The sequence below is a fragment of the Hibiscus syriacus genome, unplaced genomic scaffold, assembly GCF_006381635.1.
Source record: "Hibiscus syriacus cultivar Baekdansim isolate YM2019G1 unplaced genomic scaffold, ASM638163v2 tig00111394_pilon, whole genome shotgun sequence".
Classification (NCBI taxonomy): Eukaryota; Viridiplantae; Streptophyta; class Magnoliopsida; order Malvales; family Malvaceae; genus Hibiscus; species Hibiscus syriacus.
This window is the reverse complement of record NW_024063080.1, coordinates 14,944-32,675: the sequence shown is the minus strand read 5'-3', so window position 1 is coordinate 32,675 and position 17,732 is coordinate 14,944. Positions and strand designations below refer to the sequence as shown.

At 34.2% G+C, this 17,732-nt stretch overlaps 1 protein-coding gene, 3 non-coding genes and 1 pseudogene across 5 annotated transcripts; 4 read left to right on the top strand and 1 right to left on the bottom strand.

The window, feature by feature from the left end:
• The first annotated feature begins 1,203 nt into the window (after positions 1-1,203).
• Positions 1,204-1,275, top strand: TRNAD-GUC. The gene has a single exon. It is a non-coding gene; the product is annotated as a tRNA-Asp (tRNA).
• Positions 1,276-4,582: 3,307 nt separating this feature from the next.
• TRNAL-AAG lies at positions 4,583-4,663 on the top strand. The gene has a single exon. It is a non-coding gene; the product is annotated as a tRNA-Leu (tRNA).
• A 645-nt stretch (positions 4,664-5,308) lies between these two features.
• On the top strand, positions 5,309-11,177 carry LOC120160888 (annotated as a pseudogene).
• Positions 11,178-12,199: 1,022 nt separating this feature from the next.
• TRNAS-GCU lies at positions 12,200-12,281 on the top strand. Its single transcript has one exon. It is a non-coding gene; the product is annotated as a tRNA-Ser (tRNA).
• Positions 12,282-15,581: 3,300 nt separating this feature from the next.
• LOC120160926 lies at positions 15,582-17,417 on the bottom strand. 2 transcript variants are annotated; one of them, XM_039171236.1, is made up of 6 exons: positions 17,299-17,417; positions 16,496-16,584; positions 16,293-16,414; positions 16,092-16,213; positions 15,815-15,967; positions 15,582-15,772 (listed from the first exon to the last, which is right to left on the bottom strand). In XM_039171236.1, exons 2-6 carry the CDS (start codon positions 16,578-16,580, stop codon positions 15,637-15,639), a joined length of 618 nt encoding a protein of 205 aa, XP_039027167.1. In that variant the 5' UTR covers positions 16,581-16,584; positions 17,299-17,417; the 3' UTR covers positions 15,582-15,636. The 2 variants fall into 2 exon arrangements, with proteins under 2 accessions (XP_039027167.1, XP_039027168.1); XM_039171237.1 differs by lacking the exon at positions 17,299-17,417 and having other exon boundaries at positions 15,598-15,772; positions 16,293-16,403; positions 16,496-16,590.
• Between the last annotated feature and the right edge of the window lie 315 nt (positions 17,418-17,732).

The following is a 17,732-nucleotide window of genomic DNA, read 5'->3' as shown; positions in this document are numbered from 1 at the left end:
AAGTTGAGTGGCCGAATTGGTTTAAGGCGCTAAATTAATGTTCTGGTCTGGAAGGCGTGGGTTCTAATCCCAACCTCGACGATTTATTAATTTGTGTCTATTTTAAATTAAAACTAGTGATAATTATTAATAAATACTAACGCGTTTCTAAATTAATAAAAGTTAAATTTGAGAAATAATTTTATTAATGCATGATGACAAAATTGATATAGATAATATTAAAGATTGAATTGTGATTTTCTATACTTGACTTAATAAAATAAAATTTATTAATTATTAGATTATTTAAAATATAGCTTATCCAACTAATTATATAAGGAATTGAATTTTGAAACACTGAAATAATTATTTTAAAAGTTATGATCTACTTACATAATATAAATTTTTTTAGTTTTACACAGATTTATGACTATTGTATAAGTGAAAATAGCTGGTTGAGATTGATTCCTTATTTTTTCCAGTGAATATCTTCTCATTTCCTACTATCAATCAAAATTATCTATTTTCTCTCATCCAACGGTTCTAAATTTGTATAAATATAAAAGAATTTTATACTGTGTAAGTGAATTATAACCTTAATCTGTATAAATCTAAAAGAGTTATTATAACAAATAACTAAAATCTACTTTTACATAAGAAATAATAGTACAGCTAGGGATGGCAATGGGTCGGGTCGGGTCGGGTTTTTGGGCCACCCGACCCGACCCGAGAAGAAAGGGTTTTTCACCCGTGACCCGACCCGACCCGACGAAATTAAGGTTTCACCCGACCCGACCCGACCCGAATATATGACTTAGAAACCCGACCCGACCCGACCCGAAATAATAATAAAAAAAATTTATTCAATGAAAACAGTGACTTAATTGAAAAAAATTATATATGGAGGGACATTATTGTAATTATCCCTAAATATATAGGATAAAATTATATATATTTTTCGAATCGGGTCGGGTCGGATTTTTTTCACCCTAAACTCGACCCGACCCGACCCGAACAGTATATTTTAAAAAAAATCCGACCCGACCCGAACCCGAATTTTTTTAAAAAAATTCGACCCGATCGGGTCGGGTTGGAACCCGTCGGATTCGGGTTGAGTTGCCATCCCTAAGTACAGCTCTCTCCTTGAAAATCATGGTGATTAAACGTGTCCTAGTATCATGTTAAAATGTTTTTAAATAATATCACAAAAGAACTGTCAATAAGGTCGTTGTAGTATAGTGGTAAGTATTCCCGCCTGTCACGCCGGTGACCCGGGTTCGATCCCCGGCAACGGCGAAATATTTTTTTCTTCTTTACAAATTTTAAATAAAAAAAAGCTGAAAGATGAAGAGTTGGCGTCGATCGAACTCGAACCTAAGACATTCACTGAGTTAGACTGACGTGATAAACAACTACACCATTCCACAGATTGCTTCTTATTTTGACTACAATATATTAATAAAGTAAATTATGATATCTATGAGTGGTACCTGATACGCCTATAATAACAATTACATAATGCACATCATGACATTAACTTTTATTTGGTTTTCAAATTGTTATTTTTTTAAGAAAGGAAAAAATATATGTATATGGTTAACAAATCAAGTTTTCTAAATTCATCAATGTGGATTATTGTATTTTTTTCGTTGGAATTAATTTGTTATTATTGAACACAAATAGAGTAAAACTGTAAATAATTATTATATAATCTAAATAAATAGATTTACAAAATACACTTCAATCCATTAATTTAAAAAATGATTATTATTTGATTTTAAAAATACACTTCAATCAGTATATAAATTTATAATGCTTCTAAAAGTTCAAAAATATTATGAATATAAATATATGTTTATGAGTTAAGTGGCCCAATCAATTTGATCTAATTTGAGTAGATAAAGCTAAAAATTTTAGTTTGAATGCAATTCAAATATTGTCTTAAGGGTATAATAGGTTTTTGATTTTTTTTTAGTTTGAGTAAATAACTTTATATAAACTTAACTATATAAATATGTAAATATTAATATAAAGTTATATTTTGATATCGGCTTAAGGGTATAATAGGCTTTTGAATATCTTTTTAAAAAAATATTAATTAAGCCCCTCTTTTCTTCATCCAAATGTGCCGTTGAATTAATAACTTTTATCAATTAAGCCCTTTGATCTTTGATTTCTATCATCAATTGTTACTATATTGATATGATCATTAACCTTGCAATCATAATAGTTAATATGTGAATGATGATATGACATCATACCACCTGTTGGGCAGCCCATGTATTTTCATATTTTTATTTTTGTACTTCAATTATTATTTTTGATAAAATTATATCAAACATTAGACTTTATTTCTATTTTGATACTATATCATTAATGATAGTTGATTTAATAAAGATAATGACATGACCTGATATATTAACAATTTTATTCTCTAAAATTGATATATTGTATCAATTTGAAACTAATTCAAAATAATTTAATTAATTTAATTTAGTCCTCAATATTTTATAATCCTACCACCTTGATATTTATTTTAATTTGAAAATATTTAATAAAGACTTAATGATAAAATTATCTCACAATGTTTGCACAAATAGTCATTTTGACCCTCTATTTTTTTTGAAGCATTTTAACCCTCAATATTTCAATTTTTGGTCAAAATAACCATGTTAGATGAAAACGGTTAATTAACTATCAGTCAACGCATGATGCCAACATGTCATTTTTATTTGTATTTAATTATTAATATGACATGTGTTATATCACTTGAAGTGATGATATGACATGTGTTATGTCACCAATTAAACACATGTGTAAATATTACATCAGTAATGTGTGTTAACCGTTAGTCAACTAACGATTTCCATTCAACAATGGCTATTTTAACCAAAAATTAAAATATTAAAGGTTAAAATGCTCTAGAAAAAAAAAAACGGAGCCAAAGCGACAGTTTAGTATGCAGTCGAGCTCGTACTCATGTTCCGAAATGATGTGATATTTTTATGTTAAACTATATTAAATCTTGTTTTTTTGTAAATGTCTTATTTTATATTAATATTGTGTGATATTTTTCTGCTTCCAATTTACTAACATAATGTGCTCGACCAACTCTACTGTTCGATGTCAAGTAGCACTGCCACCTACTGTTAGTTGCAGACCTCCGGGCCTTTGGGGAATGAACGAATGTTGGGATATTCATGGTAGAATCAGAAATTAGGGCTAAAATCAATTTGCTCAACGCAACATTCATTCATTATAGGAAACAGAGGACAAACAAATTAATGAATAAGCATGTCATAAATTTATTAAGGATGCAACAGAAGCATGATGAGAAATTCATTTATGAACAACGGTGAAGAAATTACTAGGAAGACTACAATCGTAAAAGATGGTAAACAATGTGAGGAAGAAGCAAATGACTTTTCATCACACTTTTTAACTTGAATATTGTTTTTTTTATCAAACACATATCAATTCCTTAGTTTGGTCTAATGGACTTTCTACTCCTAATCTTTCCAAGGGACGGCTAAGTTTATTTATTTTTTAATTATTTCAAATTAAAATAATCAAACTTATAGGATTTTAAAATATTACGGATTAAATTAAATTTATTGAATTATTTAAAATTAAGATCAAATTGATAGAATGTATATTTTTAAGGATTGAAATTATTCTTATATTAGACAACATCTTCATCTCCGTTAAGTCGATATTTAAAATTAACGATACGGTACCAATGTAAAACCCTCAACTCAATCTAGATGAGTAACAAACTAGCGATATCACATTGATTGATCAGAATTTAGTCGGAATCAAAACTAAAACGAACAAACATACATTTAAACAATACATAACGAATGCACAAACTTACTAATTAATCAATCCCTAATTTAACAAGTATTACATTACGATAGAGATATCATCTATAAAGTATCGATAGTTGAATGACATTCAAAATCACAAATAATTAAATAAACATTCATAAAATTGATGCATGAACACCAATATCAATACTTTAAATGGGTATTGCCACCTAAAATAAGATCCCAATACTAATAATCCTTAATTAATTATGACATAGTTACTTCAAAAAGAGTATTAAAACCAACAGAAGACTCGATAAGTGAAAATAATTCCTAATAAATTATTGGTATCAATATTTTTATTTGAGTATCTATATCAAAATAAAACTAAAAAAATTTCAATGATTAAAGTATTGATATCAAAATATGATTAAAAATAAATAAATATCAAATAAAGCTTGGTATCGATAACTTACTATAAGATAATATATTTAACTACCTAAACTGAAACTTAATCCTCAATAAAAACTCTAAATACCAACTTAAAAACAACCATCCAGAATACTTGGAAACTTTAAACATGAACAATTAACTATAACAATCAACAATGAGCCATTATTTTAAGTAAGTTTTTTTTTCTTCCAAGTCTATTTTCCGGATTTGATACATTTTTTTTTTTACTAAAATTCTTTAAAATTTCGGACTGGCCTTCATGCATGAGTAGATAACCGGACTCTTGAATGGTCTACTCAAAAAAAACAAAACAAATAAATAATATCCAAAAGCTATTATCAAAAGTTGAGATGGCCGAGTTGGTCTAAGGCGCCAGATTAAGGTTCTGGTCCGAAAGGGCGTGGGTTTAAATCCCACTCTCAACATTACATTATTTTGTTTCTGTTTTAATTGAGCGACGAACCTCTTATGGCTACCATTTGTATGTAGGGCTTAAAAAATGTTAGGCCCATATAATAATATATACTGAGGATATTATTTAATTTATTAACTATAGGTACGCATCTTGCATGTAAACGTAGCTGTTTCACTTGTTTGAATCCAAATCCTTTATCATTTACACGTGTAAGTAGAACAAAGACAACATAATCTCCTACATCAGTCAACAGAGCAAAGGTGGCAGTGGCATTCTCAGAAATTACGAGAAATGACATTTCCCTCCAAAACACAAATAATTTTTTAAAAGAAAAATAGAACTGAGAAATAGGGTGTGGCGTGGAACATTCTCATTTCCGTGTTGGAGGGAATGCCTTACCCTTTGGTTGACCCAACGGAGTTTCCGCTTTAGCAAAGAATTCCGAGCCAACGCACTCTCAAACAAATGAAGCCCTCTCATTGTCTCCTTTTAATTCTCTTCCAACACTTTAGTTTTTCTTTTTCGTTTTCGACCAAGAACGTTCCAAGTTGACGCAAAAAGGCCTTTCTTCTCCTTAATTTTAATGCTCTACTTGTTTGTTTAAAATACCGTGAATGGGCGGCATTGTTTGTTTAAAAGGGATGATGGACCATCTATGATACAACAGGTTCAGAAAATGACCGGCAAAAAGGAAGAGCCGCCTCAAGCACAAAATGTGAGTTTTTCACGAAAAAAATTGCACCTTTTTGTGTTTTGTTTCTGATTGTTTTGCTGGCAGAAGATGGCTCCCAAAAGGGAAGAGAAGGAGCAGTCTCAGGTACTTAAAAAAAACCATCAGGAGAAAACAAAACCTCAACTATAGTTTTTAGTGTTTGATCTTTGTTGTTGAAAATCAATTTTGTTCTCTTTTAAGGGAGATGCTGCAGCAGCTACTCCAGGGCCACCCGAGCATCAGAATTCTCGATCTGGAAATCCAGTAAACTGCTCCCTCTCCCCCATGAATTATTACTTAATATTCTCAAAGTTTGAATTGTTGATTGACAGCTGCGCGTAAGCGTTCGTTCCCTAAATTATGATGCACTAATCTCAGAGATGGACGGAGGGGTGTTGGAGCGCAGTCTCTGATAATTTCAAATTCATATTTTTTTAACATTTTCTATTGATAATCTAATTTTGCATCCCGTGAAAATTTTCAATTTTGTGCCTCTAAATTTCTAATTAAACTCTTAAATTCTCACCATAACACAAAATTCTACCTCCATCCTGAGTGATCTTTGCCATCACCAAGTTCATGTTGACATTTATATTTATGTATCACTTGTCAACATTTTATGTGCGTGAGCCTAGACGGCACGATTTCACGGAAGGATTGCCTGTATATTAGTTATGCTGTGCTTGTTATCAACCATATATTACAGCTGCTTTAATGTGTTAAGCATGTTTGTAATCTAAAATCAAAACTATCTGTTACATTTTTTCAATGAAAAACATGAAGTACTTTGTTAGATCTGTTTCTCGAGCATGGAGTTTTCAAAAGTATAAAAGTTGGTGCATTTTAAGGTTCTTAAACTTTCTTGTAGGTTTTAAAGAGTGGGCCACTTTTTTTATCATCCAAAGGTATGTTTATTTGCCTCTGCAATTAAATTCAGTTCCTCATAAACCTTTCACCTTATATTTCTGTGAAGCACAGTTTTTACTTAATTTATACTAGAAAAATATGCATTATGTTTTAAATCAAGGTCCCGTTTTTCTTTTGATTATAGGAATTGGTTGGACATCATGGAAGAAAAGATGGTTTATTTTGACACAATCTTCGCTCGTTTTCTTCAGAAGTGATCCCGTAAGTGATTGTACTTTGGCATATTGTCTCTACATTCCATGCACTCCTTCCCTCTCTTGTTTCATTTTGTATACATTAGGTTTAGGAATCCATTGAACGAATTCAGTAGAGAGTGTTGTTCTCCTAAAAAGTCTCGGGTTTAAACAGATACAGAGTGTGTACCTTGTCAATGACTAAGAAAAATTCTGAACATATACTATCTTATAATCACTCAAACTATTCAAAAGAAAAAATTGTATACATTAGGTTTAGAGGATTAATCTACTGTTGTTTTACATCTCAGAATTCCGTTTCTCAGAAGGGGAATGAAGTGAATTTAACTCTAGGTGGTATTGACCTCAACAATTCAGGCAGGTTGGCTTGCATTTCTGAAAAAGATCATCAATTCTTGGTCTCTTCTTCAAGTTGAAATTACTAACTTGTGGTACCTTTCAACATTTCTAGTGTGGTTGTCAAAGCTGATAAAAAGCTTATAACAGTACAATTTAATGATGGCTCCGATGGACGAATCTTCACACTCAAGGTTCTTCCTCCTCTTCTTCATCTATAATTTCTCTTTGATTCTTCTTTTTTACCGTTTTGAATCATAGTTTTCTGAAACTGTTTGCTTGAGTTGCTTTTCAGATCCATGGCCCTTTAGTTTTTCATTTCCATTGCTTGATTAAGAGTTGTGAGTTATGGGAAACTTCAAATCCCAAATAAAGAAACTGTGAGATGTTGGGAAAAATCAGATGACATGATGGTTGTTCATTTTGTTGATGTTGTAGGCTGAAACATTGGATGATTTGTATGAGTGGAAAGCTGCACTTGAGAATGCTTTGTCACAAGCACCAAGTTCTGCTAATGTAACCGGACAAAATGGCATTTTCCGGAACGATCAAGCCAATGCAGATGATGGTTCTAAGGAACCAGGTATATGTACCAAGTTGTTTCTTGAATGCACCAAGTTTCTAACTCCGTTGGCAGCTTTGATTTGTTTATCCTATCATTTGAGATATTGATGCTCTTCTCGGTCTCTTTGGTAGTGAATGATAAACAGCCTGCGAAATCTATGGTCGTAGGCAGACCGATTTTACTTGCCCTGGAAGATGTTGATGGAGCTCCAACATTTTTGGAGAAGGCGCTTAGATATATAGAAGAGCATGGTGAGTTTTTCTTTTCTTTAGTTTCTGCAATCTCATTTAAGTAATATTCGAAATCTGTAATTCTCTATACTGAATTACTGTCTGATGCATATACAATCTAGTCATGGATGTGCATGTTTGTTTTGTTCATTTAAGTTCTTGAGATACTGATATTGTGGATGAGGTTCCTGCACGATGTACATATTTAAAGCACTTCTATTCATGTTTAAGTAACTCAACAGGTGTCAAAGTAGAAGGGATCTTACGACAAGCTGCCGATGTCGAAGACGTTGAGCGGCGAATTCAGGAATATGAACAGGGTTTGTTCAGATAATCTCCTTGCTTATTGAACATGATAGAGCAAGAAGCACAAGATACTTCTAACTCATTTAGGTCTTGCTTTTTAATGCAGGAAAAACTGATTTTTCTTCAGAGGATGCACATGTCATTGCGGATTGTGTGAAGGTATGCCGTATTAATTTCCGAAGATTCTTTCATTTAAGTTGTAAGATATGCTGTCCCTGGTACTTTGTTGTCTAATTTGTCATGCCATTTTCCAGTATATCATCAGAGAGTTGACATCACCTCCTGTTCCTGCATCATGCTGCAAGGCACTACTAGATGCATGCAGTAAGTCTTTTGTTCAAGTTCTTTTTCTTCTGTTTTACCATGTAACAAACTAAGTCGATAACATGTGTCAACACAATCCATACAATGATTAGGAACTCAGCATGGTTCTAGAGTTAATGCTATGCGGGCGGCAGTGTTGGACACGTTTCCTGAGCCGAATCGTCGATTGTTACAGAGGTAGTTGATTAATCACTGTTTGATTAACCATGTATTCTTTCTGCTACAACTATTATGGAGCCTTGAAAATGCTTTAAACATGAGCATTTTTGTGGAAACAATGGGATTCATTACTTCCATAACCACCACAATATCACCCTCATTCTTAGGCGTTTCGGGTTCTATCAATGTTTTACTTTTCTTGTTACTTCATTTCAGAATTCTAATGATGATGCAAGTCGTGGCTTCTCACAAAAATCAAAACCTGATGAGCACTTCAGCTGTGGCAGCATGCATGGCACCCTTACTTCTTCGCCCCCTTCTTTCCGGTGATTGTGAGATCGAAACCGATTTTGATGTGGGTGCTAATGATAGTTCAATGCAATTGCTACAAGCTGCTGCTGCAGCCAATCATGCTCAAGCCATTGTTATAACATTACTAGAACAGTATGATCATATATTTGGGGTGAGCTCTTCACAACTCTTCTGATATGGCTTTATGTAGTCACTATACAGATATGTATGTTCCCCATAAATTTACAAGTTCTAAGGCTTTTATCTTTGATTCGGAATCGATATGTTTTATTTTATATCTGTTCTTTTCGAGCAAACATGATTATTGAATCGTAATTGTGTCTTTTCCTGAAGTGTATGTGCTATGTATTGGTATAGAATCTAAAGTGACTATGAATCTCTTATAGAATTGTTTGTACTGTGCTAATTTTTGGCAGGAAGGATCTATTTCCTCTCAAGTATACACTGATACGGACGAGAGTGCAGTGGAAGTGAGGAAGAAGCCGATGATGATGATGATGAGTCCGGTGACGAAGATGAATCTTGTGAAGACGATGATGGAACGGAAGGGTCTGATGTATCCTATGATGACGAGGATGATGATGATGATGATGATGATGGTGATGATGATGATGATGGTGACGATGATGATGAAGAATCAGGCAGTGAAAGTGGTCATTCTGTTACCAATGATCGGGATGTCGATAAGGTTTGTTCCTTACTGGCTACAATAGCATTTACATGTTATGATTGTTCATAAACTTTAAAAGTAACAGAAGTAATAAACTTAGTATGGAATTTGGAACATTTAAAGCTCAAGTACCGAGTCCTCTGAATCTAAAGGTGAAAAGATAAAATTGCATTGAATACAAACTAGTATGTCATTTAAAGAAGTAATAAAGGTGGAAAGATCAATAAATCAATAATAAAGGAAAATGCACTGAATATAAAATTGCAGGATTCGGGTTCTTCGAGCTCAAGTACCGAGTCCTCTGAATCTGGTGATGATGTAAAAGCAACCAAGACACTTTCATGTTCAACTCACAATCTACCGTCTGAAAATGATGATTCGAAAAGGAGAAAGGATAATCAGACCCATTCGGAGGACACCTTAGCTCACCAAAATCAAACCCCTCATAGCAAACAATCAACAGTGGCTGGGAGTGGACCTGGCCGGAGAGCTAGGCGTAATGCTGTTTGGGGACGTACTGCTGTATGTGTTTGCTTTCTTCACTTATGATGTGTTATGCTTTTAGGCTAGTTGGTTGAGTTTCTCTGTTAGCTAATAACCATTTCCAAGTATGAATCTAGCAATCATACTCGTTCATTTACTGATTATTTAATTTATTGAGTTTGCTTATCCAGGCAAAGAAGAACCTTTCAATGGAATCAACTGATGTTCTATTTGAAGGAGAGTAAGCAATGCTCCCATGATCTGTATGTAAAAACCTTGTATAACTTTGCCTGCTACCACCTACCACTTGTTTTCCTGGTTATTCTTTCATATAGCATACAAAGATGCAATACCAACTAAAAGTTGCATGCATCTTTTGAAGCGTTCTTTCATGCTTAGGATGAAGCAATCTATCCTATTTTCTTTTGTGTTACCTAATTCGGCCTTTTTTAGGATCGAAATCGAGGCTGAAAAATCTGACTTACAAAACAGACGTGGAGAAGAGGTTCTGCTATATATCTGACTTTCAAACTATTATTATCTATCTTGCATGGAGAGTTTTCATAACTGGTCATCTTTTTAATGTAGATCGAAGGTAATGCCAAACTCGAAGCCAGCATGGAAAGGCGAAAGAAGGCATTGCACGATCGTTGTCGAAGTCTTGAGAAAGATGTATATTTGTCAAGATCTTTTTCTTGATTTCTTTTCTGAGCTGTCCTTTCTGTTTTATGCATGATGTTATGCTTATAGGTAGCAAGATTAAAGGAAGAGTTGCAAAGGGAGAGAGATAAGAGAAAAGCTCTAGAATCGGGGCTTAATTCGTCTCGAGAACCTCGATTTCTCCCCAATAAGATCGACGAAAAGGTTTGCAATGGCCTACCTCTGACTTAAACTAGTGCACCTAATCTTTATTTTACATCAAACTTTAACTTGCTTGTCATTATGAAGACAAAGACAACTCTCAAGGACATAGCACAAGCAGAGGCAGACATAGCCAATTTGAAAAAAAAGGTTGAAGATCTGCAAATGCAGCTTAAACAACAGCTTGAGAGAGATCCTTGCAGTCGACACCAACCGAATCATAATGCCAAAACGTAAGCTTTCCATTGGATCTGTAGCATGCCATGTTTTCTTGTGTATATGTTACAAAAATATTTGACTATGTATGTTCTTGTTTTACACTTTATACAGAGAGGATAAGCCAAAGGGTACTGAAGCTGCTTTTATAGGCTCAGAAAAAGCAGCAGGAGCAGGCCAATATGCTCGGAATCGAGAAAAACGTAGAGCATCAGACAACAGACAATAGCCCTGAAGAAAGGATCCACTGTTAAGAAAACCCGAAGCCAATGATATGAATTTTGAAGGCCATGATGTCCTACAATTCAGATTAAAACTCAAGAATTAGGAGGTAAGTTTCCTGCTAGTCTTGGAATTATTTTTTCTGCATCGGACACATTGCTGATATCCTTGGAGAATTCACCTTAGGCTGTTGATGGTGCTTTGATTGCGGGGAAAGTTTATCAGGGAGGGATCTGCGATTTTTTTAGGTGCGATTGATTTAGATTCCCACACTAAAAGAAGAGAAGCTGATAAACCGCCCTCTAATCCAAGATGGAAAATGTCAATTATTATGTCCTTGATGGAAAATGTTGGCTACTGGTTTTTGTTGTCAGAGAATCCTAGTATGATTGATTTTTGTATTTGTATAGCCATATTCTTTACAAATGCAACCCTTCTCTTTCTTGATTCATATGAATATATAGTTTTAATTCATAGAACATTTTATATTCTCATTAATTTCGTAGAACTTTAATGTCTTTAGTGTGCAACAAGCAGCAAGCATTGTTGAGGCAGATGGGCTGAACCTTACGGTGTCATAGTGCATTTATTCCCATCTCAGCTACAAAATGCACCATGTTTTCAATCTACCATAACACAAAACAAACCGAGCTTCAATTTTCCATCTAAAACAAATAAGAAAAGGAAGTATATTTCTCTAAGAAGAAGAAAAACTCACGTTCTTTATCAGGGAATGGCTGCCTTGATGAAGTATATCTCTAATAACAATTCATGCATGATTTTACCAACATTTTTAGTAATTTACCTACCCTAAATTAACTTTGCTCGTCCTGGAAATACCCAAATCTCACAATATAATAAAGAAGATTTGGTTTAAAAGCTTGTCCAACAATCTGTTTTTCATGACTCCTGTTAATCCAACGGTGGAAACACCTCTCTAAATTATAAAAGTTTCATTATCCAAATTTTCAGATTTGACCCATGAATACAAAATAATATATTATTGTTATAGTTTAGAGGTCATTGTAAGTCGCTTTGGCCGAGTGGTTAAGGCGTGTGCCTGCTAAGTACATGGGGTTTCCCCGCGAGAGTTCGAATCTCTCAGGCGACGATTCTATTTTTGATTTCGTTGGATTTTATAGATGCTTCTCTGTAACCATATGGTGGGCCTTCAACACTTGTGTTAAAGATATTTATATATAAATTTGGAAGTCTATATTAATAGTATTTGACATACGGGTAATGTGTATAAATGGTTCCCTAATTATATAACGTTATTTTATTGAGTACTCTGACTATTAAAAGTTACAAAATAATCCCTCGAGTATAAGGCGTCCCTTTGTTGAGTCCTTAATTATTAAAAGTTACAAAATGATTCCCCGGTTATAGGGCGTCGTTTTGTTGAGTCTCCCGACTATTAAAAGTTACAAAATGATCACTCGACCATTCATATGTTCCAAACTCATCACTTTCTCTTAAAAAAATAATGATTGTTTGAGTTAGACGTCAACATGTTGACTGGAATATGATAAAATGTGATTCCATAATCAGTTGAGTTGTATTTTTTGGATCAACTCTCCGTTTACATTATGTTGTCGAATCAATGCTTAAAATATTATGTTATCGGGCTAGTGCTTAAAAGCAACGACAATATCGGTAAACATCATTAAAATATGATTTTATCATATCACAATCAAAAAGTTAACGTCCAGACGGTCGGGTGACCATTTTGTAACTTTAATAGTCGGGGGACTCAAAAAGATATCACCCTGTTGTTAGAGGACCATTTTGTAATTTTTCGAAAATAATTGAACCGCGGCTTTGCAAACCAGTTGATGACATAATGGTGTATGATATGATTCTTATTTGAGTTTTTTTTTATCTTTATTTTATTTATCTTTTGGGTTCGTTTTCATTAAGATTCTAAAATGATTAGCGTATGAAACTTATTAATGCAATTACAAATTAATATATGAAACTTATTAATGCAGTTAACTAACTTGTGTTTTGCGCAAATCATAAATCAGAGAAGTTTATTATGGTGGGGATTTTGTATTTTCACCTATAATAAAGTACACTTCTAATTTTATAGCATACTATGATCTGGTAGACAGATATATTTTTAATGTTTGTTATATGTGATATGATCAAGAACATAGATTTAATTGATCCTTTTCAGTTTTTTTTTTTTTTACAAGTGTTGGGTGACGTATTGTTTATTATTTCCGTTAAGCCATTAAACATTGACTATGATTATATGACACTGGTAGACAGTATTTATCTGTAATATACTGAATTTTTTACTGATTTATGGACGGGGAAGTCTTCACTTAGAAATCTTTTTTCTTCGTATTTTCAATTTGGCAATAAAGAAGGATGGGAAAGTCTGTGAGTCCGGGTTCGTAAGTAATGATCTATGGCATTGGTCGATCCCTTTAAGGAGGTTACTTTTCAATTGGGGAAAAGGTTCTTAGGATAGTGTAATTGGAGTGCTAAATTGCTTTTCGATCAATAATTTATTTCAACAAGATAGTCTCAGGTGGAAGATGAATTTGAATGGAGTTTATAAACCGAAGCAGGATTGTGAGCTAATTGCTTCAGCTGAATTGGTGGAGGATAAAGTTTGGGAGGTGGGTTGGATTAAAATCATCCCCCCTAAAGAGCAATTTTTTATGTGGAGGTTGGTGCTTGAAAGATTGAATTCAAAGACCGAACTTCGTTCGAGAGGTATTGTTTCTTCTGATCAGCCCGCTATGTCCCCTTTGCAAAGAAGATGTGGAAAATAGTTCATCTTTTTTGCCATTGCTCGGTGTCATGGAGGCTATGGATTTGATGCTGTAAAATTTGGAACGTTCATTTTGTTATGCCTTGTGATCTCAAATCTTTTGTTCTTACCTGGGTAAAATGTCCTATTCGAGCAACTCTCTTCTAGTGTGGTTGGTGACTCTTCATGGGTTAGCATGGACAATCTCGTTGTTTCGAAACGAGGTGGTTTTGGATGGAAAGAAAGTTGACGAGAACCAAATGTTCGACATATTCATCGCTAGGATTGCGTGGTGGTGTAAATGTAATTGGCCCGACAAGGTATTCTCCGTTAATAATTTCATTCTTGATCCTGCTTTAGTTTCGATTGGTCCTGTGATTAGGAAATGAAAATCTCTTGTGGCCTGCCCCAACATTGGACGATGTAGCGAAACTGTGGGCAATTTCGATTTGGCTATCAATTTGGCATGTGCTTGCGTGCGAATGCTTCTGGCAGATTGCTTCTTTTCCTGTTTGGCTTTGGCAGCTGCTGCAATCCTGTGTTTGCATGTTTTGTTTTGAGCAGCCGGCAGGGAGGTCCAAAGCTGGTTTATCTTGATGTAGAAATTAGGATCTTGCTTCGTCTGCTTTTATCGCCTTTTAGTAGGTTTATGATTTTCATCGTCATTTTTGTGTCTTTGCATCGGTTTAGGTTGTATTTGGGTGATCTTGTTTGAAATGTTCTCGGATAGTATCGGTGTAGTGTATTGTGACGATAGTGAATAAAATCTACCGGACACTCTTTTTCCCCTTCTACTGTCTTGGTTGACTTGGCTTAACCAAGTTAAAGGGGGTTTATTAACGAGGTTCGAAATTTCTTTTTTAAAAAAATGTTTCTGTAATAAAATAGTGTCATTTTAGAGTAGGAGCGTAAAGTTAATGAAGATTATGATAGAGAAGAAGTATAGGTTGAGGAAGATTATGATATAGTTCCAATTGCTGTGTGTAAAGCTGCTGTTTATTTCATTGGTATAGAGTGGGACGAGTGGAAATCTATGCTCCAGAGCCTGATTATGAAGTTCAATCTTCAATGGAATCTGATATAAATACTGGGGTATCGTCGAAAAGTGATTAAACCACGATTATTTCCGATCAAAGCGACAGCAACATCGGTAAGAAGGTTTCGGCAGACGGAGCAGAACAGAACAGGTATTTGAAGAAGATAGTACATGCGTTGATACATGTACCCATGTATAAGAAACATTATGCCACAACCAAGTTTCCTCCACTTGAAGATATGTTTTGGTAGCCATGAAAGAAGAATATGAAGAGGAAAACGTCGAAACAGATTCGATGGGCAAAGTTCCTACTTCGATAGATTCAAAGGATTATAAAATAGTTTATCTAAGAGCAGTGAAGAAGTCGTGAAACTGGAACTCTACGCGGCAGAAACGTTCCCAGTAGCAAGTGATAAAACCAGCCACAAGCCAAGAAGCAAGTTCTCATTCACTAGAAGCTATGCAAAGGAAGAATTTAATAGGATTCACAAACAAGAGAAGGAACATGGATATTCAATTTTAAACGAAGATTTGAACATTGATAAGCAACGAGGAGGGTTCCATAATCCATAATATAATCATTATCAGCTACATAATTCTCCTTGGGTCCAGTATTATCAACATACTAACTGAAAAGAAGTAAAACAAGAATGCACATTCAGTTTTTCAACAAAGATCAGGACTCGAAACTTCTTGATGAAAGAAATGAACTTGGATTCCGGGTGAGTCGATAATAAGTGATTGGAGCTTTGCAGTATAAGTTCCCAAACTAGCAGAATTTGAGCTTTGCTCTTCTGTACCTCCTACACTACCACTAGCCTCAGTAGACTTGCTTTGTTCTGCGGCTTTCTTTGTCAAAATATCATCATGGAACAACTTAAGTGCATCAAGAGAAGAAAGTGAATTCACAGATCTATATAACTCCTGAAATTTATCTCTCTTTTCTTGTGTTTCAATCAATCTCTCCCTTAACACATCCGGAAGACAATCCAGTGCGCTTTTAAAGGTAAAGAACACAAAAAAGAACAAAATTTGAAATAAGATTCAGAGTAATGTTGTGCAGAAAATGCATAAGCAGTGGGTTCTAGACATTAAATATATATATATCTTCTTCATTGTACCTGGTAACACCTCTTGTAATGCCCCAGTTGTATCCTACGGGAACTGATTGCTTAAAGCCGATATTAAAACCTTCTTGTGCAGAAGCTTCTTTCCCTGCTATTAGGCCATCTCGATAACCGATCTAGAAATTCTCAACAGAAAACTGACATCAATTACTAAACAAATAAACTTAAAAAGTAAAATCAAAAATTATCAGGTACCGTATGGAATTGGTCATGCCTTCTCTGCCATTCTCGATCTAAATCCGATGTTTTATCCAATTCCTCGTCTGAACCACCCCATAAAGATCCATCGTCGGCCTGAATGTCAACCTCACTGGAATCTGAAAACAAGAGAAAAAACAGCAATTCTAAATAATGTAAAACTTCTGGTAGCCATGGAATTGGTAGGATTAACTAACTACCATTGGCAGTTGAAGGATGGCCTAATTGTAAATTGGATAGCTGCAAACTTTCTGAATATAGCTCTTGGGCAAATTTATCATCCATTTCTCTGTAACAAAAAAATAAGGGGAAAAATCACTTAAGCATTTCATCAGACACCTTCGATTCAACGTCTTTTTACTTGAGTTGAAACCTAAAAGTATAAAAGTACAAGCACTGAGGCAAGCTTTGTTTTTTGCTCATCTAAAACTAAAACAAGAATTGTCTCACAGTCACAAGAATCTTCGAATTCCAACATAAATTTCTGAAGAACAAGCACTTCTAAAACAAACTAAAATAAAAAGACAACAAAATCAAAATAAAGATTTCCAAAGCTTGACTACAAATTAGATGCACCCTCCCGTTTCAGTTCTTTTAAAAGCTCCAAAATCCCAACTCAGCTAAAGGAGTAAAAATCCAGAACATCAGAATCACAACTCATCAACATAAAAAACAACCCCTTGAAAGAAATATATGAAAACAACTACCATATCTTCTGCTCACTTGTTCAAAATAAAAATTCACCAGAACCCTCCTTTTACCTAGACTACCAAACAGAAGCTGAAACTAGAAATCACCTAAAAATCTCAAATTTTTAAACAAGACAACAAAATATGGAAGTAACAACAAGCAATTCCATCCTCAACTAAAACCATAGGTTTCTCTTATATTAGAACCTTCCTTTCTTATGAAACGATTGTTTCTCGAGAAAAAAAAAAGAAGAAAAAAAAAGCAAACTTCAGAGCATATGCAAATATATAGAATTGAAAAGGAGAGAAAATACCAGGGATAAATCGCATGCGATAAGATAGGACACTGTGGGGTCGTCCCTGAAAAGCTTCAAAAACTTCAGTGTTTTTTTCAGTCCCTGTTCTTGTTCGTGAAAAGGAGAAAGCTTCGAACTTTTCAGCGTTACTGAAGAGGAGGGGAGGAAGCTTTCCTTTTTAGCCCTTTTTTTCTCCTAATTTTCAACTGGCACTCATAGTTTCTTTACCCCTTGCGTCTTTTTTTTCTTTTAGCAACGGTTGGGATTGTAGGATGTTTCATCTAACGGCTGTCTTTCTATTTTATTTCATAAAGAGAGAATCTTATATTGATGATAAATTTATAGTATTAACCTCCCTACCAATACCATGTAGACTGTAGACATAACTAAAAATATTAATTAATAAAGTATCATCTGATATACACGTTGTGTAAATATCTTAGTGATATACG